The sequence below is a fragment of the Manis javanica genome, chromosome 8 (genome assembly GCF_040802235.1).
Source record: "Manis javanica isolate MJ-LG chromosome 8, MJ_LKY, whole genome shotgun sequence".
Classification (NCBI taxonomy): Eukaryota; Metazoa; Chordata; class Mammalia; order Pholidota; family Manidae; genus Manis; species Manis javanica.
The window spans coordinates 47,339,522-47,363,630 of NC_133163.1; the positions used below are offsets into that span (position 1 = coordinate 47,339,522).

General features: G+C 38.5%; 1 protein-coding gene across 1 annotated transcript; it reads right to left on the reverse strand.

Moving 5' to 3' along the window:
* Positions 1 to 17: 17 nt before the first annotated feature.
* RTRAF (RNA transcription, translation and transport factor) lies at positions 18 to 14,956 on the reverse strand. The gene is made up of 8 exons (XM_017658710.2): positions 14,784 to 14,956; positions 13,109 to 13,233; positions 10,896 to 10,995; positions 5,646 to 5,732; positions 4,742 to 4,830; positions 2,517 to 2,585; positions 469 to 517; positions 18 to 345 (listed from the first exon to the last, which is right to left on the reverse strand). Exons 1-8 carry the CDS (start codon positions 14,842 to 14,844, stop codon positions 191 to 193), a joined length of 735 nt encoding a protein of 244 aa, XP_017514199.1. The 5' UTR covers positions 14,845 to 14,956; the 3' UTR covers positions 18 to 190.
* Positions 14,957 to 24,109: the final 9,153 nt, after the last annotated feature.

Consider the following 24,109-nt stretch of genomic DNA (forward strand, 5'->3'; position numbering starts at 1 on the left):
AACACATTAAAAAAAAATCCACTTTCCTGAACTTTATTAAAGAAAAAGCAAAGATGGTAAATCTCTAGAACACAGTCAATTTTCTGGGATTCTCCCCTCAAAAATGTGACATTAGATTTCCAAACACATGCCAAAGTGTACACGGTTCCCAGTTGTACTAAGTAGGTAAGAAGCTGAAATCCTAAAATGTTCATCTTCCAACTTTCCCCAGTCTGTGGTCTGTCTTTGGATCAGCAATAATTGCCTGAACAGCTACTATGGCTTCATTAATTTTTGTCTGTAGCTCTCTGAGCTCTTCTATATGCAGCAAACGCAGAATTTGAGCAGCTTCATTAAGAACTGCATCTGTTTTGTAAGAAACATTGCATTAATCAGTAACTTTTGTATTTACAACCATTTACTCATTTCCCCCAAATATTCACCAAGTCTCTAAAAACAGTTTGAACTAATCAAAACAAAGCCACTTACCTCCTGTGTCAAAACCAAGAATATGCTTGTCTAAAGCAACAGGCAAGCCCTTTAAAAAATACAATTTACAGTTAATCACTTTTTTCATCTGAAAAGCAGCCTTTCTGTTATTTTAACCCTTTTAGCTGCAGTGGCAAGGGGACTGAGAATTTCCTCCTTAAATCTGCCTTTTGATGAATTTTTTCCTACTACGACCAGTTAGGAAAAAATGGCCTTTACAGGCAATGGGAAGCTAGTTCCTAACCCTGTAAGCCCAGGCACATAACATAATAGCTCCTTTCAAAGAGGGTGCCAGCCTGTAAAGAGTTCACAATAACTATCAAATCAAAATGAGGACAGTCAAGAATTTCTGGTGATTATACTGTATAAAATCAGTAGTAAAAAAAGTCACTATCTATACTTTCAATGTTATAAATGCTAAGCTGTTACTACTCAATTCTTGCCTAATCTATTAATGCAAATCTAACTAGGCTCCATTTGCTTTAAAATAGCTAACAATAAATACACAAAGAAACAAATGGGTATGAAAATTCGATGAGCAAAACTTGAGAGAGTAGACTTCTACTGAGTAGCTTTCTATGTCAGTCTGGTACCAGAGGCCCCATTTTCCCTTTGTCTGCCAAGAGACCTCCAAGGAACAGCTACCCTTGAAGGTGACATGCCCCAGATGCTAGTTATGCATGGTTACAAAACAAGAACACTTAACTGTAAACACTTCTCCACTGTATTTTTATAGCATGGTATCTTCTGAGATAACATTAAATTAAGATTTGAAGCACTGAAAATAAAACTAAATTTCACTTTGCAAACAACAGCAGAGATTTGACTATGCCCTGATTTGTACTGCCTTCTAAACCAAAGGCACAGTTTTGCTGAATAAGTGAATGAATGATTTTATTATGCCAAAACAATTTACTGTCTGTTCTACCATGTGGGTGCAATAAGCTGATCTTTAATCCAATTTCTAGTGGCCTGATTCATAAATAATAAGCCAGTAAGAACCTTTAAAAGAAACAAGTGTCTTTCAGCAGGGACTATGCTGCCCTGGCATTAATAACCTTTTAACATTGCTGGGACTGGCCAAAGATGGGGTCAGAGGACAAAAGACTTTGGGGAATTGGATGGAGGGTGAGGAAAGCAAAAAAAATTTGAAAAAGGAATGATGCTGGTACCCAAGACATTCTTTGCAACATCTACGCAGCAGGAGGAAGAGGCATAATCAGATAACTGAAGCTGCTGTTGTTAACCCCTGAGGACATTCTCTGTACTGTCCTGTAGTCAATGAGACTATAGGGACATTTGGATTTCTGTTAATAGTTCACCTAAAAATATGCCACAATTACTAAGGGGAAAATAGTAATGGCATAGTTTTCTCAGCCTACAAAGCAGCTTACAAAGATGACAGGTTCAATCACCTGTACCCAGAACCTTACACTCTAATATAACCTCTACCCACTTCACCTGGCTCACCACCTAGCTCATGCAGGCCTCCACACATGGACCCCTGTCCCCATCTACCGTGAGAGCACAGGCTCTTGAGTTAGACTGACTGAACTCACACTTATCAACAAGGTGACCTTAACTAAGGCTTTCTCATATTTCATGCATGCAACAGAATAAAATGAGAAGAGCTGTGAGGAAACAAAAGAGTAAGGACAGGATTTAAGTCAAAAAAGAAAATTAGTAATAAAGAGAAGAGATTTCCTGTTTCCTGCATATTAGTCAGAACAACCCAGTATATTTCATAAGAGTAAATAAATTCGTTTAAACAAACTTCAACTGGGCACACGAACTTGTTTGTCCTGGTAGATTCTGGATGTTCTATTGGTAGCTTCTCTAAAGTACAAGGTGAGATAAACATGCTCATTTTTCACCAGAAAACGACTGGCTACAATTTGTTTAAGAACCAAATTCAATCCCACTGAAGTAAGCTATCCTTTCTTTGGGCGGTTCTAACATAGAATGGGTATCTTAGCAGAGACATTCAAAGTTTAATTTAAATTCATGACAAGATCAGAAGAAACTTTCATTAATGATTTAGAAATTACCTCTTTCATTTGATTTGCTTTAGCAACTGCATCCTGTGTCAGGCGCTCCTGGACCAAAATGCGAATTGCCTAAGAAACCCAAAAATACTGCTTTTATTTTTTATCACTATTTGTCATCTTTCCCACTCTGAGTCTACAGAATAAGATGCCCAGTTTGATGAAGTTAGAATTACCTAGGTTCGTTAACAAATGCTCCAATAAATAAAAATAAACTTGCTATTGTAATAAAGTTTTCACACTTAATATTGAATGTAGAATGATGGCCAAAACAATCAAAAACATTTTTTGGATAGGTAATTCATATGTGTGGTAAAAATTTTTTTAAATAAATAAGGGTATATGGTAAAAAGTAGATCTCCTTCCTAGCCAAGCTTTAGCCATCATTTCAAAACACAAGCATTATTACAAGATACTCATGTATCCTTACGAAGGACTCCGCTAGATTACAAGCACGCTCCGGCAAACGTGCAAAGACTGTGTGTGTGCGTGTGCGTGCATGTTTGCCAGAGCGTACAAAGCACACAATCTCTGACACAAAGGGTAGCTTATTATATACGCCACCCTTGCTTTCTCTACTTACAGTAAGATGTTTTTAGATCTTTCATAGAACACATTGTTTTGTCATCACAAAGGTATATTATGGCAAATGCACGTGCATGCATGCACCTGCACACACTCATGAATGGATTTTAATTAGTGGGTGATTAAACTAAAAAAAAAATACGTAACTCAGCAATGTATCACTTATAACTCGAAAATAAGTGTGAAAAAACTGAGAAATTATTTTTAATAATAAAAACCAAATGTTACACTGGAAAAGAATTAAAACCAATTGTTAACAGTGACTGCAAATGTACTGAACAATAGTCCAGTTGCCAGTTAATATATTGATTCTCATACTTGGCAAACCTTTGAAGATGCTTCCATATTGTCATGTATTGTTTGAAGCTTGTTACACAAACTCAAAGGACAAACACGCACCTAAGATTAGAATATTATACAGCTTTTGATTATAGCTGATTTATACTTTTTCCCATTGCATTTTTAAAGTCTAATGAAAGCACCCCAAATATGCTAGCCTTGTCTGTATCTTCTCTCATTCAATTTGTGATTAAAGCTGACATGACCATTGTAGAATTGTTCCAAGTCAACTTAGGTAATTGCCTGAGTAAGGAACAAGCTTTTGAAAGAACTAAATTTCATTAAAAACAACTTTTTGTCTCTTGGCATCCAATCTGAGTTGAGAAAATCCTATTTAATTTTCAGACTCAGCATAGAGAATTATAATCATCTATGAATAGAAAAGTTTTTCCCTCATCACACTGTCATTTAAACATACCACTCTAAAAAGTAAAATAAATTATGGCTTCATCTCTGGTGGGTAGAGTAAAATTTAATTATTCAATTTACTGCAAGATAGTTTAAAGTGATTTATGTGCAGAAGACATAGTCAAAAGCTCTTTAATTTCTCATAAATTCAGTATAACTTTTAAAATAATTTCCAAATCTGGTATCTTAAGTACCACTCACGTTCTCCCCTTCCCCAGGCCCCTCTGTACTATCACAACTACTCAGCATAAATCTTAAGTGTGAGTAGATTTTTCCTCTTAGAAATGAGACCTCTTTCAGACTACTGGGTTCCCTGAAATGGAGGCACGAACTGAGTGGCCTATGTACAGTAGGGGACTTGGAAGACAAGTAGTCATTCCTCAAAGAGATTTTGGGGTACCTATTTTTGACCAAATTCACTATAACTTATTAGGAATTTTCAACTCTCTTAATAAATTCAGACCATGAATCTTTAAAAGGACTGATCAAACACAAGTAGGGTGATACAGGAAAAAGAATGGACCACAGCATCAGATGCCTAAAGCCTTGGCTCTCATTTTCTATGTCATCTTGGACATTACTTATTTATTCTTTTTACATCTCAGTTTCTTCATGTACATTAAAAAAACATATTAGCATCTATCTCTAGGATTGCTGGGAGGATTACATAAGATCATCTTTGCAAAGAATTTAATAATGGCAGACACATAGTAAGTACTCTCTGTATTAGTTATTAGATAATCTGAACATGAAATCATGACATCAGCTTTTGTGTCCCACAATCCTCCACGTTTTATTCCCCCATAAATTTAAATATCAAACATAATTTTTAGAGAATGAAGAGGTTAATATATATACAGAGTTTCTATTAAGAATATGAAGCTGATGAAGCTGACCTTAAGCATTACCAGGTAATCATCATGACGTTGAATCTGAAGGAGGTTAGCCAATGCCATTACACCAGCCTTAAAATCAGGATTATTTACTATAAAAGATTAAAAGTGGAAACTTACAGCTCTGCAAGAACATAATTACAGATGCATATATAAACATACAATTTACAAAGAACATTTTTAATTTCCCAGTAACAACAAATCTTAATTTTTAAAACTGCTGCTGACAAGAGCAGTATAGGGACTTCAACAATTAGGTAAACTGATGAGATCCATGGTTTTCCTATTAACCAGCCAAACTGAATAGTCCAATAAATGGTTAAATTAACTCACAATAGGTTTATCCTGTAATTTTTTTCTGTGAGGCCTATTTGTGTAGAACTACTAAGCAGCATTTCGTCCCAAAGCTATTAATTTTAATACACAGATCCTTCCAATGCACAAACCTTTTCTCTAAGCAGGAGCATAGAGTATCCGTACAGTTTATTAATTCATAGAATAACTCATGAATTAGAGTTCATTATAGAACCCATGAATTGGTCAGTGAAAGAATATTTAATGTATTATTAGAATCTTCTAAAAGCCTCTGAGACTTAAAATAATGAAAAATTATACTACTTGTTTGACAGTCTCTTTAGATTAAAAATTATTTTATGCATCCAGGAAGGCAAACAATTACCACCATGATTAAATATAAATCAAAACCCCCAAATTACCAGAGCAGCTCAAAGAACAGCATTTTAACATTCAGATACTTAACTAACAGAGGGAAAAGCACATTGTAACTGACATTAAAAAACAGAGAATATGAACCACTTAAACCAAGTAAACACATACTTCTATAGAAGTAAAAAAAACACTTGAACCAAAAATGTTGGTGATCATTTTTATGCATTTATACACTTACCATCCAAATTGATCAATGGCTCTGCATTTTTAGCTGCATTGTCAGCATTTTTTGTGTTATCTGGTACCGAGTCCTTGTATTTTTCAGCTGTAAAAAAGTTAAAATGCAATTTGTAGAACTGTAACTTAAGGTAAAACAAACACTGTGTATTAACTGAGCCAAACTGAGTATAAGCACAAGAGAACTCATCCAATAAGAATTTTTACTATAAAAAATAAACTAAGACAGCAATGTGATTGTAGCTTTTTCATTAAATTAAAATTATTGGAACACCCACACAAATGTATTTTCATTAACATTTTTCTAAGAGTAAAAGATTTCAAGCACTAGTTAAATTTTAGTAAAGTCTACCTTTATGCTCCCTCTGAAACTGAGTAGGTATAAAAGAATGGGAGGAGGTTAAGTATAGGTTTCATGGGATTAAATACAAACTCACTAAAAAGTTAAGTTTCTTCCCAAATTTTTTGAATGCTGTATATGGAATCTAAAACAGTGTTTTCTAAAAAAAAATTAGTGCTTAAAATACACCATCATTTACAAACCTAAACTTATTTTATGGAGACTTGAAATTCAAAATTCTAAAGGTAGATTTTATTTTACTTGAAAAATAGTAATACTTAAGCCTTACAAATATAAATACTTAATAATTCACTAAACTTAATACCCAAAATGCCCTTTCTGCTGCAGTGTTTATATGATTTTCCAATGAAACAAGAAGGAAAATAAAAGCATTACAATTTAAGTCAGACAGCAGTTACTTTAAAGGAACTACCACTGGCCAAATCTGGAAGTGTAAATACCAAAATACAGACAATAAAAAAGGATTATGACCCATTGGTAAGATGAGAATCCATGTATCTACACTGACTTAAATAGAGGTAAGCTGAAAAGAAGGGGGAAAAATGCCTCCTTAAATAGAAAGAAAATGTAGAAGGAATGATGAAATTAGAAAAACATCTTTTGGCAATCATCATCAGTATAACTGACTCAGGCAAGAATTATTGAATGGATGCTAAAACTAGAGATTAGGCTTGAGAAGCAAAAGCATATTGACACCACCTCAAAGTTCTACCCATGAAGCACATTACTTATTATAAAGGGGAAAATAGTAACTTTACAGTGGAGAAACCTTTACCAAGTGATCAGAATAACATGACCAGTAATCTGGCCTATGACTACACACATGCCTCCTGATATGATGCACTTAAAAGAACTGTTTTTCCTAACAAAAGTATGAACCCTAAATCTAATCAGGAATCACTGGACAAACCAAGCTAAGGGACCTTCTACAAAATAAATGTGTCATAAAGCAGACCTTCTACAAAATAAATGTGTCATAAAGCACAAATAAAGACTGAGTAACTGTTTCAGATTATAGGCCACTACAGAGAGAAAACTGAATGCAATGCATGATCCAGGACTGCTTTGGTTTTGGAACATTACTGGGACAACTGGTGAAATGTGAATGACTTCTAGGTAAAAGTACTGAATCAGAATCATTTTCCTGGTATTTATAATTGTACTGTAGTTATGTAAGACCATCATTTTTTAGGAACTGCACATTAAAGAACTCAGGATAAAAGGGAATCACATCTACAACTTAGTATCAAGTGGTTTAGGAAAAAAATCACATATATATGCTTATAGGAATAGAATGAAGGATAAGGCAAGTGAAGTAAAGTGTTAACTTTGCAGAATCTGGGTATGTGAAAATTCTTTGTACTATTCTTGCAACTTTTCTGTACATCTGAAATTGTCAAAACAGTTAAAAAAAATTTAATTCAGATTTTAGTCACCTTAATTGACAAGCTGGCAAAAGGTTTTAAAAAAAATGTTAAGGCACAAAAAATAAAAATTCACAATGGTTTCACCAAATAATAAAAATTTAAAATAACTTAAAAGTCATGAACAATGCAACATATTAATGAAAGAACACAAGACAACAGCACCTTCTACTGATAAAGGACAGAATTACTATTTTAACCCTTTCCCAAATCTGTTCTTACATTTCTACATTTTTAGATTAAACAAAACTTTTTGTTTTCTTGCTTAGATTTTTAATACACTTTTGATACCATTTACCTTTCAACTATATTGGGAACAAGACAAGGTTGCCCTCTCTCCCCGCTTTTATTCAACATAGTACTGGAGGTCCTAGCCACGGCAATCAGACAACACAAAGAAATAAAAGGCATCCATATTGGTAAGGAATAAGTTAAACTGTCACTGTTTGCAGATGACGTGATATTGTACATAAAAAATCCTAAAGAACCCACTCCAAAACTACTAGAACTAATATCTGATTTCAGCAAAGTTGTAGGATACAAAATTAATACACAGAAATCCTATATATTAATGATGAACTAGCAGAAAGAGAAATCAGGACAATAATTCTATGCACAACTGCATCAAAAAGAATAAAATACCAGGGATTCTCTTGTCCCCTCCTGGCATGAGCCAGGAGCTCTGTCCTCTCGCTTTATCTCTAAATAAAAATCTCTGCCTTACTCTCCTACCTTGAAAAAAAAAAAAAAAGAATAAAATACCTAGAAATAAACCTAACCAAGGAACTGAAAGACCTATGCCCTGAAAACTACAAGACACTCTTGAGAGAAATTAAAGAGGACACTAATAAATGGAAATATATCCCATGCTCTTGGGTAGGAAGAATTAATATTGTCAACTGTAATTCAACTAAAGATTCAAAATTCAGTGGTAAGTTTTTAATATTAAACAATTCACTATATTTCAGATACAAATGCTAGTACTGAGAAATCACTATACTTGAGAGTCATAGTCAACTGCAGGATACACAATCATGTAGCACTTACTGTTCTTTATACCTAGGTATTAAGTATTATAAAAATGGGACTGACAAATGGAATAAGTAAGTGTAAAACAGAAATGGCGATGTGATTATAATTTTATTTCGGAATAGCTGAAAAACACTTTTGAAAAGCTGGAAAATACTTTATTACAAACTAACAGATTATACTAAGTTAATACCAATAATTAACAAACGCAGAGTTCCTAGCAACTCAGACCAGGATAGACACACTGCTGAAAGCCAGAGAGGGCCACTAATGCTACCAAGGCTTATGATCCCATTACTGTCTGAAGGAAGAGAATTACAAGTATTTTCTTTTTAAACTAATATTCAAAGTAAAGAAAAGGCTTTGACTTTTCCTTAAAATTTCTGCCAAAAGGCTTTTGAAATTAAAGTCTGAGAAACCAGGAAAATATACTAGAGTGATGCTCCACATCAGTATATGAACATATTCATATTCTGCATTTGCCAAACATTTATTGACATTGATAAGCACATCCATTTTATGAAAGAAACTATGTCAGGTACTGTGGCAGACAGAATCTTGACTGAGATGTCCATATTCCAATCCCTGCTATCTGTGAATATGTTACTTTTACATGGCAAAGGGACTTTTTAATGAATCTAGTGCTCTGAAATGAAGGATTATCCAGGTGGGCTCAATTTAAGCACAGCATCCTTAGGAGGATCACAGAGCTTAACACTGGAAGCAGAGAGATTGAAGGTACATGTTGCTAGATTAGAAGACAAAGGAGCCAAGTCAAAGAATGCAGGCACAGTCTCTAAAAGGCAGAATCTCCTAAAGCCTCCAAAAGGAATCAGCTCTGCTGACAAACTGACTTCAGTCTTATGAGACTGGACTTCTGACCTCCAAAACTGTAAGACAATAAACTGTGTTGTCAGTGAGTTTGTGGAACTCTGTTACAAAAGCAACAGAAAACTACCAGTGGTACTGTGTCAACAGAGAAAACAGCGCTGAGTCTCAGCTTACAACCCGGTGGGGCAAACAGACATTGAAGCAAAATGGAAAGTGGTGAGTGACTTAAAAGGTACAGAGTTAAAAGGTATGAAAGTTCAGAAGGAAATATTGTGGCCAGGGAGGCATCTGAGCTGGGTCATACAAGAATATGTAGGATTTACATGTGTGGAGATAGAATGAAATTGCCTATTAGCCAAGGGAAAAGTGTCAGCAAAGAAACTGAGGTGGGAGTAAAAAGAGAATTGTAAAGTGAAAATAGCAATTCTAATTTGGCTGGAATGTCAAGTATGGGAATACTGGTTGGAAAGTAGTTATCAGAGGCCTTGAATACCAGGGTAAGAAGCCTGGAGTCCTTTTACAGAAAATGGGAAAGAAACGATGTTTCTGAATATATAATAGCAGTTATTCATGGGAAACAAAGCTTAGCATTCTAGAACATTTATGTTTCAAAAAGTTAGCTTGGTGGGCCATGTGGATGAGAAGTACAGGTGATGCTAATGGGAGATTAGTTTGAAAGGTACTACAATCTCAGCAGAAAGTGACAAGAGCCTGTATTAGGGTGATAGCACTGGGAAAAGTTGGGAGGGAACAGTGGGAAAGGACCTGGAAAAAGATGGACAGGAACAGAAAGGGAGGAAACAGAGAGGCTGAGATATCAAAAAGGCTTCAAAAGCAAATGATTAAGACTGGAACTGACAGGTTAATAGAAGAGAACATGAAATGCAGAGGATGGAGGTGATAATCAGATCCTGCATACAGATGTTGGCAGGCCTTTCAAAATGAAATGACCTAATGAGAGGAAATACGAATTTACTGGAAAAATTTTTTTTACTATAGTACCAACATTCAAAGGCTTCCAACAATACAAGCATCTGTAATGAAACATTAAACATAAGCAATGAATACATTTGGGCCCATAGTGTATATTGGCACTAGATGTATGTTTCAGTTTCTTGTGAAATTACCTGCTGCAACCAACACTCTGAAATCCTATCAATTCCGGGACTTTAACAACAATTAAACTTAAAAGGCTAAGGTGCAGACAGTGAAAAGATGGCAGATTTACCAAAGTAACGTTCTTTGTGAGAAGACATTTAATTAGCCTTCTCCAGGAGACACCATTTCCAAATTCTAAAAGAAAAATCTAAGTATCAATGAAAGACAGTGCTTTTAATGTCTTATGATAATAAAGACACTTTGTAATTTTAGAAAATTCTTTCCTATACAATTTGAGATTTGGGGGAACGGGACACAAATGAATGGTTCCCAAAAAAGTAAATTTTAAAATAGATGCTGAAAAGGGAGATAAGGATGTATAAACCTTAAAACAAACCAAAGGTAAAAACAATTTAGACAAACACAGACTGGTAAGTTCCCTACATTTTAACATTCCTTTCCCACTTTTCCTCTCCTCTTTAAAACACACATACCCCACAAAACATACCATTATCTCCATATTCCAGCCTAACAGCTAAACCAAGGAGCCAGTCAATTGCTTCCTGTCGATCCTGAATCTTGAAAGGACAGTTAACATCTCTGAGATACTGTGAGGGTAAAAAAAAATCTGGTTTCATTATTACTATAAAGCCACTCAATCAAAAAAATGGTAGAACTGAAAGAGACCTTAGTTTGGATCTCTAAGAATTTCTTTTAACATTTATATTACTAAACTTTTGATGCAATTACATAATCCAAAGGAAGGAAACATACAAGTGTACACTTAAGAAAAAAACCTGAAATGTTTCCATTTTTACTTTTGCAAATATCAGGTAGGGCAACCTAATCTAGAGCAACATCCTCATTTTATATAGAGAAAATGAGACCTAGAGGTCAACACTTGCCAATGGCTACACATCTTAGACCTGGGATCTGAAACTTAAAACTTTCTGATTCCAGGTCTCAAAATACATAGAGCAATTAAATAAAAATGGAGGCTATACAAACAAACCAATTATAATCTAAACCTTAGCTTTCTATTACGGAAATAACCACTGATAAGAGTAAGCCATGTGACATACATACAGAATGTAACCAAAAGTTTTAAATAAACATCAGAAGCTGTAAATCCAATTGAGTACTGTCCTCCAAACGTCTCTTAGGAGCTGAAAATCTAATTTCAATACAATGTCTAATGTCACTACTCAAAATCTTTAGGAACTCCCTTTTGGAAATTCTTTGAGGGACAATTAATGAACTGGCATTTTTTAAGCCATAGCTATTATCTAACCAAAAAGTTTATCCCTCTTCTTTAAAAACAAAAAAACAAAACCCAACTCACTCATTCACAAGATTTGGTCATGATGCAAAAAGCAAATCAACTTTCAAAGTATAAAAAAATTGTCAATATTAAGGATATTCAAAAGATGTCTCATGATCTAAAAGTAATTGCAATAAGCTTTAAGCAATGACATTCTCATTTCAAAGAAACCAAATTGAAGGAAAGTATCCATATGTGTAAGTTCCAATGTACGTATCTCTAAGTTATCCTACTTCACTATCACTTCTGGATTTTTTCATCACAATGTTTTTTATATTCTTCAAATACCCTTCTACATGAGGAGCTTTAGTCTTGCACACATGAATGGGCCATACATAAAAAGTGATGATATAAACAAATATAAAATCCTAACAATATATTTCAAAGCTTTAAAAGGCTTAGCAAGTATTTTAAAAATACTTTTTAAGGGTAAAGGAAAATAATCCAATTGTAACAGTAGCAGAAGTGGTGGGAGAAGTAAGCACACAGCACATGCTATGGCCCAGGCACCTCTGTGAACAGGTATACATTACTCATTAGCGCAACACATGCTTCCCCTGTGAGACAGGTACCACTTTTATCCCCATTTATTAGGACAACATTGAGACACAGAAAGGTTAATACAATTTGCCTGTGGTCACAAAGCTAGTTTTGTAACTTACACAATCCCCTAAAGCATGAAATCTCTGGTTCTAAGAAAGCTGAGTACCTTATCACTTTGCTCCAGCAAATGAAAAATTTAGTCACTTTTCATATTTTTAAAGGAAATCATCTTACTCATCAAATAGAACCGATGAAAATGTTTGATGTAAATAATAATACTGTGAAAAAGTGATTTTTATTCTGATTTGAAAACGTTTTTTTTTCTGCAAAAATTTACCAAAATTAGGCTCAGTCAATGGGAAATTATTCTAGCCACAAAAATGAGATATACACACAGACCTTTTTGGCATTATTTCTATTGTACAAAATAAAGGACAACTATATGTTAAATATAAGCATAAATAAGACAATCAGAGTGTTCAAGCACATTGACAATGTCCTATTTTAATATAATACTCTAGTGTGTTATTGCTACATTTTTAGTCTAATGCAAAAATTCTGATTGGCCATTTTTCAATACTTAGAGAATACATGTCACTTTAAAGAAACCTCAGTGTTTCTGGACAAAGCTACTTCTATCTTATAATAAAAGCTTGGGAGAAGAGAGCATATAACTTGTTTTAAAAAATAAAGAAATATGGTAAGAAAAATGTTAATCCCTGAAATCTAGCCTTTCCAGCACTGATCATTGTTATTTTTACTTATTTTAAAAGAACAAAGTAATTTTAAGCTTGTCTGTTTTCCTATAATTCTTGGAAATGTTCTCTGTACTTTGATTCTACTTTCTAATTTATTACCTTTTCAAAGAACTTGGGCCAGTCGCTGCTGTGGATATTTCTTAAATTACCTCTGTCTTCAATCTTGTAGTGTCTGATTTTCTGGTCTTCAAGCCAAACAATAAAATTTCTAAATTCTGTTTCATCTACAACAAAAATATTACATAAATCACTAGAAGTACTAGGTAATACACTTCCTTCTCTGCAAACAAATGTCTTGTGAAATTTTTTAAAATCCAAGATAGTAAGTTAATTGAGCTTCTTGAAGTAGTAGTTGAAAATGTAGACTTTGGATCAACAGATTAAAAATGTTCTGTTCATATTCTAGCCTAAATTCAAATTCTGACTCAAGACATTTAGTGTGAACCGAGGCTAATCATCTAAATTTTCTGTCCCTCAGATTCTTGAGTTACAAAATGGGGGTGACAAGTGGAATTACCCCATTGGGTTGTTATAAACGTTAAGTGAAATAAGTATAAATAGAGTGTATGGCACAAAATTTTGCTATGTAAGTATTATTATTCCAGTTTATTGGGGGAGGGGAAGAAAAAGGAGGACTGGGCAAGGTTAAATTTATATCAAAGTAATAATAAAATAAAGAAATTAAGTGACAAAGCAGAGAGATCTAAGATATTACTATCCTCATTCGCTGTTACAGCACATGTAAGTACATACATGAGAAAGTTCATTATGTTTTTTCATTTAATCCTCGCACACCCTTTTGAGATAGCTAATATGCCCATGTTACAGATGAGAAAATTGAGGCTCAAAGATTGAAACATTCTATGCTGTTGCCACTGACCTTTTCTTGTTCAATAAAAGCAAAGTAGAAAAACAAGATTCTATAAATTTATATGCTTCTAAAGGAGACCAACAAAACAGTTATCCTGCTTAGAAATTATTTTCAATTTCAAAATTCAAGCTTCCATTATGAAGTCTTGAGAATGGTCTTAGTAACTCTGATGTACTTGATCACTTTCAAACTTATTAGTCTACCACATGTCAAGAACTCTGGAAAGAAAGGTGGGTAGTAGTTGATTAACAGTGAGTAGCAATATTAATATTTTAAAAATATTAATGCTGTGAAATCCCAAATACCCTTGTATTTGCAATTGAACCGCTTGCTCACCTGCTATTAACATTTTTGCACGACCCCCACAATGTTATTAGCCCATTACTATACGCGCTTGCCCCAACACCATCAGTCCTGGCCTTCAAGTAAGGTATTGACCTCACGTTGGGTGGGTTCCGACTGTCCCCGAATCCCACCTTCAGCCCTTCAGCCCTTAGTTCCTGGCGGGCAATGAACTAGTCTTCAAGTTACTCAACACCTCCTTCAGATTCCAGCATTGCGCTGGCCTACAGCAGGTGCTTAAGGTATCGCCCAAATACCTGGGGAACCACCGAATCGAAGAGTTAAGTTAGAAAACGAGGATTTTCCCTCTACTGTGCTGGTGGGGAGGGTGTGTGTGGAGTTTCCTAAGTGCAGAAAGTGGCGACGTTCAGGCAGGAGTGAGTGAGGAGGCTCCGAAGCCTCGGCACGGCAGGACAGGCGGCAGAAAGCGGAGGGTGCTGGGTGGCCGGGAGAAGAGGGGCCGGGGGCGCCAGGGAGACCAGGCCGCGGAGGGTCCGGGTGGGCAGCCAGGGTGCTGGCGCTGAGGGAGCCGCCCCGCGGCCGGCCCGGGCGCTATCTCACCTTTGCAGTTAAAGCCGGTAGGGTTGTGGTAGTCGAGAGCCGTCAGCTTGCGTCGGAACATGGTCCCCACTTCCCGCTCCTGTCCCCCGAGCTTCGGCCGGGAGAGAGACGAGGAGCAGCAGGCGGCGCAGGCACCGGCGACGCGGCGAAGGGGCGGGCAGATGCCAGAACGCTCCGAAATGACGGCGGCCTTAGCCAATCGTAGGTCACGAGCGGCAGCCGCCGGTCAAAGTCCACCAATTGCGGCTACGCAGGGGAGGCGGGGCCACGTCGGGGCACGTCGACGCTCAAATAAACTTTATTGTCAGCTTCCTAGTTGTACAATAGGCAGAAAGCAACTGAGAGGCCAGTAATCTCGTGTTTTCCAAGTTTCTTCTTTTCCTCTCCTCTTGACACAGCACGCAGAGAACAATATATGTAAAATATGTAATATCGGCAATTCCTTCCATTGGATCATAGAATTACTGTTCAATATATTCAGTATATTCATTCATTCATTCATTCATTTTATGTCCATACATAATAGGTGCTCTTCTAATAGGGCTAACAGAACGACTTTTATCGAGGTCTTGCTAAAAGGGACTAGGTGGGAATGATCCACAAGTAAACATACAGCTGTAATACTGTGTGATAGTTCCAGACACCGCCACTCGCTACAGGATCCCTGAAGGCAGAAATTGGGAGTCACCCTTAACCCCACTCCCTCACTCACAGCAACCAGTAGATCACTGCATCCTGCTGCCCTCTCTCCAATCTCTCACCTCCTCCCAACCCCACTGATGCTTCCTCAAATCAGGCCCTCATCATTTTTGCTTACTCTAATGTGATCTTTAGGACCAGCTTTGTCTTCTCCAATTCATACCCCCACAAGCAATGATAGATACTCCAAAACGAAAACCTGTGCATAATACTTAGTATCTTTTGGTGGTTCCCCATTGCTTTCTAGAAATAATGAAACGTACTACATTTAAGATGCTTCCTGATCTAGTCCCTATTTGCTTTCAGACCATGGAGAGAGAGCAGTGAGCAAGACATACCAGATCCCTACATTCATGAAGTTTAAAAGGCTAATGAAGGAAGACAAATGATAAATAAACAAGTATGAACTATGGCTTGAAGACGGTGAGAAATTTACCATGCAGTCAAAAGGGTACCTTGTTTTGAGAAAGGAAGATGTACAAAGGCAAGGAGTGAGCAGCAGCATGGATCAGCAGGGCTAGCGCTTATGGGGGTTAGTGGGTAGGAGAGAATGACAGCTGAGGGGACTGCACAGAGGCAGGGGCCTGATCAACAAAGGTCTTCCATGCCATGTTAAGGGTAGTCATTGAAGTTCTTGGAGGTAAGCCGACTATACATGTGTGGATAAAATTGCAATATTTCCAGAATCTCTCACCTGGCTTTAGTGCATCTCCGTTTCAAAAGGTGTTTCCAAGGGGTGGAGAGAAGTAGTCCATGGGTAATTACATGGCAAGCAAAGGCTTATCTGGATGGGAGAGGATGGGGGGAATCTTCACTGGTTTCTGCTGCAGCAGGAGAGAGATGTGGGATGACTCCTTGTAAGCAATAAATGGGTGTTTAAACTTTATTCTCCTTTTGACAGACTTTAGGTTCAAAGGCATTTTGCCCTGGGATTTCCCCTCACAGGATTTACAATATGTTTCATTTCATTTCACCAGATTATAATTAAACACTGTGTTAGCATTTGTGAGTTATACAAATGGGTATACTAGCAGAAAGTTTAAATATAAGAGCAAAAATAGACATGCAAATAAATACTTGTAATCTAGGGTTAGAAAGTGATAAATAATGAGAAGTGCAAAGCATGCTGGCAGGTTGGAATACAGGTTTCTCCCACTATCCAAAAGCAGAACATTCCTATGAAAATTTTCATAAGTCCAAATGATGTAAAGTGAAGAAACAAATGTACCATTAATGTATAAGGAAAATTTTTTGAGTATTCTCAGACCCCAAAAATAACCTCTCTTAAGCTTTTCTGATATCTTAGGACACAACTAACAGATGCACAAAATTAATCAAGATAAAGTACAGATGCTCACAGGTGTAGTTCAAAGCTATGGGGACTTAAGGCTGAGATGCTGAATGTGGTTCCTGGAGAAGGAGCCTGGAGGGGCCGCTCTTGCTGTTCAGGGTGTGTACTGCCTCTGTAACAGCTCACTGCCAAACAGACTGCTGAACGCTATTTTTGATTTATACTTTTGTTTTGTAAAAGTGGAAATCCTTTTCAGATTTCTTTCAGCTAAAGAAAACAAGTGCTAATACAGGTCTTTTGTAAAAGCGAAGTGGTATTATGCAAACTTTAATAAAACAGGGAATTCTTGTATGGCTTTAAGGAGGCACTATAAGACAATCTGTATTTTCCAGTTAAGATGCCTAAAGTGAATCACGAAACCAGCTTCAAGAGCATCTTGCTTCAAGTCGATCAAAGCTGAAGTGAAAAATCACACACTGTGGTGCTCACTAGCTCCATGATTAATGAAATACTAGCCAAAAAATGAGAAGAAAAAATGAGCCAGTCAAGGAAGGGAAAACAAGAAAGGATGTTGACATGTAATTGCAGATAAAACATTTCTTTAAAAAGTGTGGGAAAAAATGCTCTTAAATTTGTTTTCTGGAATTAACCCTTTAATGTAAAAAGGTAAGTTGTTTGTTCCTGACCTCTTTGTTGTATTTGAGGGCCCTAAATTGTCAACCACTTGAAACTATCTCTATCATCAACCCTGGTTGCCCCCAGGTTTGGGAGGTGGGAAAAGCATGAAAGGCTTCACCAGATGAGCAGGAGATAAAGCCAGTTTTGAAAAAACAGGATAGCAGGTTATAAGCATTCAACCTTTTAAAATTTAAAAACCTCTCTTTTCCCCTGTATTTGAAGGAATCCTTTGAATGGAATGTCCCACAGCAAGTGAATCTTAAACAATTCCATTTCTGAAGACTAAGCCCTCTATGCACTTCAAGAAGGGGAAACTAAATTTTATTATCAAATGACATGAATGCTAATGGTTGATCAGGGATTTGACAGATCATTAATTCAGCTGTTTCATTATTCAACAAAGTTTTTAAGTGTCATCTGAATGCCAGGCAGTCTTCTAGGCCCTTTGGATGCATCTGTGAACTTAGACACAAAGACCTGCCTCAGAGACTTTCCCACCTAGCAAGGGAAGACAAGCACCATCATTAAAAGTTATTTAACATTTTAGAAGGTGCTAAGTCCTAAGGGAAAATCATAACAAGGGTAAGAGGAATAAGGAGTGGAGGTGGGGACAGTGTGGGTGGAGGGAAATGATGCAGGCTGCAGTTGCAGGCAAGACACTCAGGGCAGGCCAGGCCTCGCTGAGGCCTTGGAGAAGGTAAGGGGTTAGCCACCTAAATAAATTGGAAGACACTTCTAGATAGAGCACTAGGTGCAGAGGAGAGAGAAGCATTGTTTATGTATTTTTAAATAGTTGAAAAATCAAAAGAAGAAGACTATTGCACGATACATGCAAGTTATATGAAATTCAGATTTCAGTGTCCATAAGTAAATGGTATTGGAACACAGCCACACCCATTTGCTTACTGGCTATTTTGGTGCTATGGGGCAAGTTGGGTAGTTGCAGCAGAGACCATATGGCCCACCAACCCTAAAGTATTTGCAAGAGTTGATACAGCTTCAGAAATGCAGAGGTGGCTGTGTCACCAGGCAAGTACCAGGCCAATGACAAGTCAGAGACGCCGGCTGCTCCTTGAAGGTTATTTCCACAACTTGCGACATTTTTTTAAAGTCTTAGTATTTTCACTAGACCCTTTTGTGGAAATTATTCTTCCAAGCACAGTGAACAGAACAAGTTAACAACACCTAGGAATCTCCACAAAAACCTCTGCATGGCACAGAAAAGCAAGTTTGATATCCTAGTGGATATTATCAGTGTAACTTACCATTAAATCAGATCTTTTTTTAACAAGTTGTAAATGCATAGAAGTCTTTCTTCCTGGGAGCCCCTTGTAGAGAGAACATCTTCATCTCTTTCTGAGACTCTTTTTGTTAATTATGAAGACTCACTGCCTTTTTTTCTTTCTTTTTTCTTTTTGTTCAGGCTCTGGAATTTCATGAATTGTCATTAAAACCCAAAAGCAGGCCAGCAGAGCTCAATTTTAATGGTAGAAATGGAATAGGAATGGATAGAAACTTTCTTAGTCATCCAAGGAGCATGAAGCCTTCACCTTCCTCACCAGCTACGGCTGGGGAAAAGCTGCGTGACAATGAAAACAGCACAGAGAAAGCAGAGCCAAGAGGTGGCGAAACGGCATTCCTGAGAATGTCTTTGGAGGGCCTAGATTCAGCTTTTCAGATGTAAGCCAGTCAACTCCTCTTGGTGCTGAGCCAGGTCGGGTGGGGTTTTGTCACTGACAAACAGAATAGCCCAAATGGAGGACAGATTCTAGAGTTAAAGGAAATGATCCACAAGGCTGTGGATGGCTTACAGGTGACTCAGGAATGTCACACATCAGAGCTTTGATGAACAGTGGGTGCCAGCATAGAAACAGGAGCCCTGGTAGACAGGAGCCAGCTGGGAAAGCTAAGAATCAAGTTTGGGACTTGTTGAGTTTGAAGTGATGGTAGATGTAGCCAATGAAGGAAACCCCAAAATACTCCTCTTTGGCATAAAAATTATTTTGAGCTGAAAGCAATTAAACAGCAGCAAACCCTGATAAAGCTCCCTAAAGGCAGGATATAAGCCCTTTTATTCTAGAGACAACTATCAGCCCAGAGATGCAGTGGAGGAATCTGCAAACAAACCTTACTCCATTGGCTTCCTCCCACATATTAACCACCCCAGTTTGCCATCCTATGCTTTGTCCTGTCATTTCTCTGCAAATGTATTGTTCTCTGCAGAAGATGCTTTATAAGCTGGAATAGTTCAGCCTCCTTTTTGAGTTACTTTTGGTGTAGATTTCTCCCATCATGTGCACTGCATGTGTTAATACATAAACTGTTTTCCTCTTGTTAATCTGGGGTCTCAGCCAAGAACTCAGAAGAGCAGAGGGAAAATTGTATTTCCTCTCCTACACCTATAAACACTCCTGAGATTCAGGAATGAGCCTGAGTGAGTCCAGACTGCAGATATCAACTACAGAGTCATCAGCATGAAGTTGTAGTTGAAACCATTAGGATGAGCTCCCTGAGAAATCATGGAAAAAAAGAAAAGATTACTGTATTTAAGTAATCTTTTGCATAAAGATTAGTGCTGATTCCTGCATTTTGGGAAAACCCAAATTCGAGTTCAAGTGGGAATAGAAGTTATGGAAAAGTGACTTTCATGAGGAAAGTGTTGGTGAGGTTAAAGAGAAGAGGGAATATTAAAGAGGAGAGAGTTTGGAGAGGAAGGTTTGGGGGCAGGCAACAGAGATCAACATTTGGGTCACAGTTGTGGAGGCTTCCACTAAAAATCATAGAAAAGCCACCTCTGAATGCTTGAAAGCTGGTAATGAAGAAAGCAGAGATTATGATCTCATATATTAACCAAAATAACAGTCAAGTTTAGTTAATCTGCTTTATAACTCTCCCATGGATATTTGGATTTACAGCCCTCCCATGGATGTACACTCTCCTCTCCTCATCAGCCCAATGAGCCCTCAAACACATTTGCTAACTCTGAGACATCCACAAGGGCTTGGCCATTTCTCTCTTTTCAAATTTCTGAGAACTGCCTTTCCCCAGGATGCTAGGAGTAGGCTGGAGGATCTATGATGGAGAGGATCCCTGTAGTGCTGGGAAGTCTGGTTTCTCAAAGGACCCTGGATCATCCTGTAAAAGGCACTGTACTGCCAGGTGGGCTCCAAACACAGTCTTCACTTTGAGGCCAAACTTCCCAGGCTTGCTCCCTGCAGAGCACAGCACTGGAGCTCAGCCTGCAAACTATAAAGAAGGCAGGGACCAGTGAACTCCTCCAGATCCACCCTGATCCCACACTGGCCCCCAGAGATGAGGAGAACAAATTTAAGTAAAATTCTATTTTGATACAAGAACACAAGATTCTCTACCTTCTACTTCAGAGTCTCACAGACCTATTCTGTGCCCAAGTGACATGTAAAGCCTTGGGTAGCTTGCAGTGAGAGTTTAGGAGGAAGTCAGACTTGGTGAGGTACAGAATATTCACTCACTCATTTAGCAATATTTATTAAGCATCTGTTGTACACCCTGCTGAATACCTGAGATGTAATGATGGACATGATCTTCACTTTCGTGGAGTTTACAGCCCAAAAGGGAGACAGAAACCAACATCAGTAAGGCAAAGGAGACAGAGATGAACAGAAAGGGGCAGACTCTACAAAGGGTGATCAGAGATGGGCCTCTTGGAAGAGGTGACATTTAGACCCAGTCATAAAATATGAGCTGATACTGGATACCCAAATGAAGGAGAGGACAGAGAAACCAGCATGAACAAAAAAGCTTCTGTGTTAGGTATAAAGATAGACATGAGCAGCTGGGGAAGGGGAAGATAAGGGTCAAGGAAAAACTGCCCAAACTCTGTCCAGGTAGGGAGTACCACATGAAACAACAAAGGCTTTGCAGGGAGGTAACCTCTTTGACTATTGGGAGCAGGGTAAACTGATCCAAACCTAACCTCATCCTAGTCTCATTAAAATGAAATTGTGGTTTTGCTCCCTCCTCCCACCCCCACCCCATGGGCTTTTCTGTGTTCATTTTGGGAAAAGACAAGCACGTCAAGAGGAATGGTATATAACTAGAGTTGTCAATCAAATGACCTCACCTTGTCAATCAAAGAAGTGCCTCTCTTTCTAGGTCATGATAAACTGACCCTCCCCTAAAGATTGGGGCCTTTGTCTGCCTTGACTCTGGCCTGCTCCTCCCTTGGAGTGTATTCAAATAAAACTTTCCTTCTGCTTCGCTATTGTGTCTCTGCCTTTCAATTCTTTCTTGCAGTGAGGACAAGAATCCAGTGAGGTAGGGCAGGAACATGGGACAAGCATCATGATTAACTTTTCCTGTGATGAAAATGCTGAGATAAAGACCCTAGTAAGAACAGGAGGGACTCCATCTTAAGGCTAAGATTCCATTTTAAAAACCAGGAAATTAGGAGATAAGATTCCTACCTCCTGGCTATGGTAATCAGCCAATAACCAACCCTATCTTAAGGCAGGGCAAGCAGTTCTAAATATATGTTTCCAGTGCTTCAGGGTAATAGCCATCTTGGTGAGAACAGGATCAACAAATCCGCGTGTTAAGTTTATCTTACAGAACATCTAGAGAACAGACTATGGATGGTGACATTAGGTCTCTCACTGGAGATACATACCAGGAGACCACAGGCCAAGCCTATGTCCACAAAGTGCCCCTTTGCCCCATTCTTGAAAGCCTTAAAAGAAAAAATCCTAAGCCTCTAAGTGCACCTCCTTTTTGAGGTTGTCTGCATTTCCCTTTCTTTGTGTACTTTTTGTCTTAAAAAAAGCCTTCTCATTGCTCGACCTATTGCATTTTGTCTCTGCATTTTTCCAGTGGTAAGTGTCTTTTTACTTTGCTATTTCATTCAGTTTTCTAGACTTAAGCACAAGTCTTCACTCTCTCTGTCGTACTGCAGACAAGTAGGGAAGGGGTGCTGAGATCTTTGATTTGGGCCTGCAAGTTCCCATTACCTGGGGGACCCAGACAGGATTGCAGCTGTAAGTCATACTTTTTAGTAGCATGCCTGAAATCTCCTTCCTTTGCTTTGGGAAGTTCTCAGAACATAATCTCACTCCATCCAGTGCTCTGCAGCTCCCCCAGATCTGGGGAGGGTGGGGGTGGGTAGGGGCTTAGTCCCCATGCCATGCAGGATCTAATGGACACTGGATGCCAAGTGACCCTGGCTTCAGGAGTTGGCAAGGGATCTGCCCTATGCCGAGTAGGAGTTCAGTGAGCTTCCTTGCTCTCTACTGCCTTTGTGGATGCTGCCATCCACTACTACCCTGGCTTTAATGAATTCCTTCCGTACCTACCCACATTGGACCTGTTCATGGATTCTTTCTCAGGGTCAAGAACCCTCCTCTCCTGTCTGGATTGAGGTCTCTCCTAGTGCACAGGGAAAGACCTCCCCAGATGCAGCTGCTCAACAACTTGAGAACAAACTCAACCCATACCAGTAGGAAGAGCATGATACCATGGAACGGAGGCAGAGCAGAGTGGAAGGAAGTAGTAAGCAAGGTGGGGTGAGCAGGTGGTAGTGAGGAGAGAGTTATGGTGGGGGTAGGGCAGATGACAGGGTCTCTCCATGACCAAATTCCAGCCAGGCCCCTCTGAGCCCTCTTCTCTACTAGGACTTCTCTATAAGGACTTGAACAAATACTGACATTGTTTCTCACAGCTCAAGGCCACGTGCCTAGGATAACCCTAGCCCCCCTTAAAGTGCCTGCCTGAGGAAACTCAAGGCAGCCAAAACATTTTCTGTGTATCCCAGGCATTGCCTGTCTCAGGTCTGTGGGAGAGTAGAGTCCTAACTTTGATAGTGTCCAGCCACCACATGCAGCTGGCCGATAGGCATTTGTGCTGCCTGCCCTTGGTAAGGTGTCACTTCCCTGACTGTATGAGGCCCTATCTGTCCCCTTCCTATCCCCTCATTTGCCCATTCACCTCTGTAAGTCCAGGGTGAGTTCGGCTCATGAAGAACTCTTTCACCTATTGCAATAGCTATTACTGGTTAAAATCTGTCCTTTCTGTTTTAACTGGTGTCCAGCTTTGTTTATCTTTGACACAGATCAGCAAGGCCTTGGGGGCCATGGAGAAAAGTCTGGGTTTTATTCTAAGTGCAACAGAAAGCCACTGAAGGGTTTAAACAGGGGGTGACAAGCTGTGACTTGGGCATTAAGACCCTTCTGGCTACTGTGAGAACAGAATGCAGCTGGTAAAGAGCAAGAAGCTGGGCTGCCAGAGCAGAGGCTGCTCAGTGGTTAGGACACTGTCAGCACGGCACACTGCCTAGCATGTTAGAGAGTGTGGAGAGGGGATCACCTGTTGCAAATCACCCTTTACCCTCTTTTCAGTCATCCCTACAAACTGTTCACCTTCACACCTCCCATTTATTACTCGGCATTGCTGGAAGATCTGGATAGCCATTTGGGTAATTTTTCAATATAGAAAAATATATTCTAAGGCTGAGAGCAGAGAACATTAGAAAGAAAGGAAGAACTGTAGCTGCTATCAGTCAGGACACATATTTCCCTGCTCTCCCATCGTGGTTCTTAATTCAAACAGATTTCCCCAGTTTCCAGTGAGATACTGGCCCGAGATCCTCTTCAAGGCTCAGGAAAAGCACAGTAGTTTCACTGTATGC

Bases quoted from the DNA above. Each gene is read 5' to 3' on its own strand.
- RTRAF (XM_017658710.2), bottom strand. From the start codon at position 14,844: ATGTTCCGACGCAAGCTGACGGCTCTCGACTACCACAACCCTACCGGC. The intron at 2,586-4,741 runs GTCAGCTTCATC...TGGGTTTCTTAG, and splicing joins ATTACCTGGTAATGCTTAAG to GCAATTCGCATTTTGGTCCA. The intron at 518-2,516 runs GTAATTTCTAAA...TATTTTTTAAAG, and splicing joins AAGCAAATCAAATGAAAGAG to GGCTTGCCTGTTGCTTTAGA.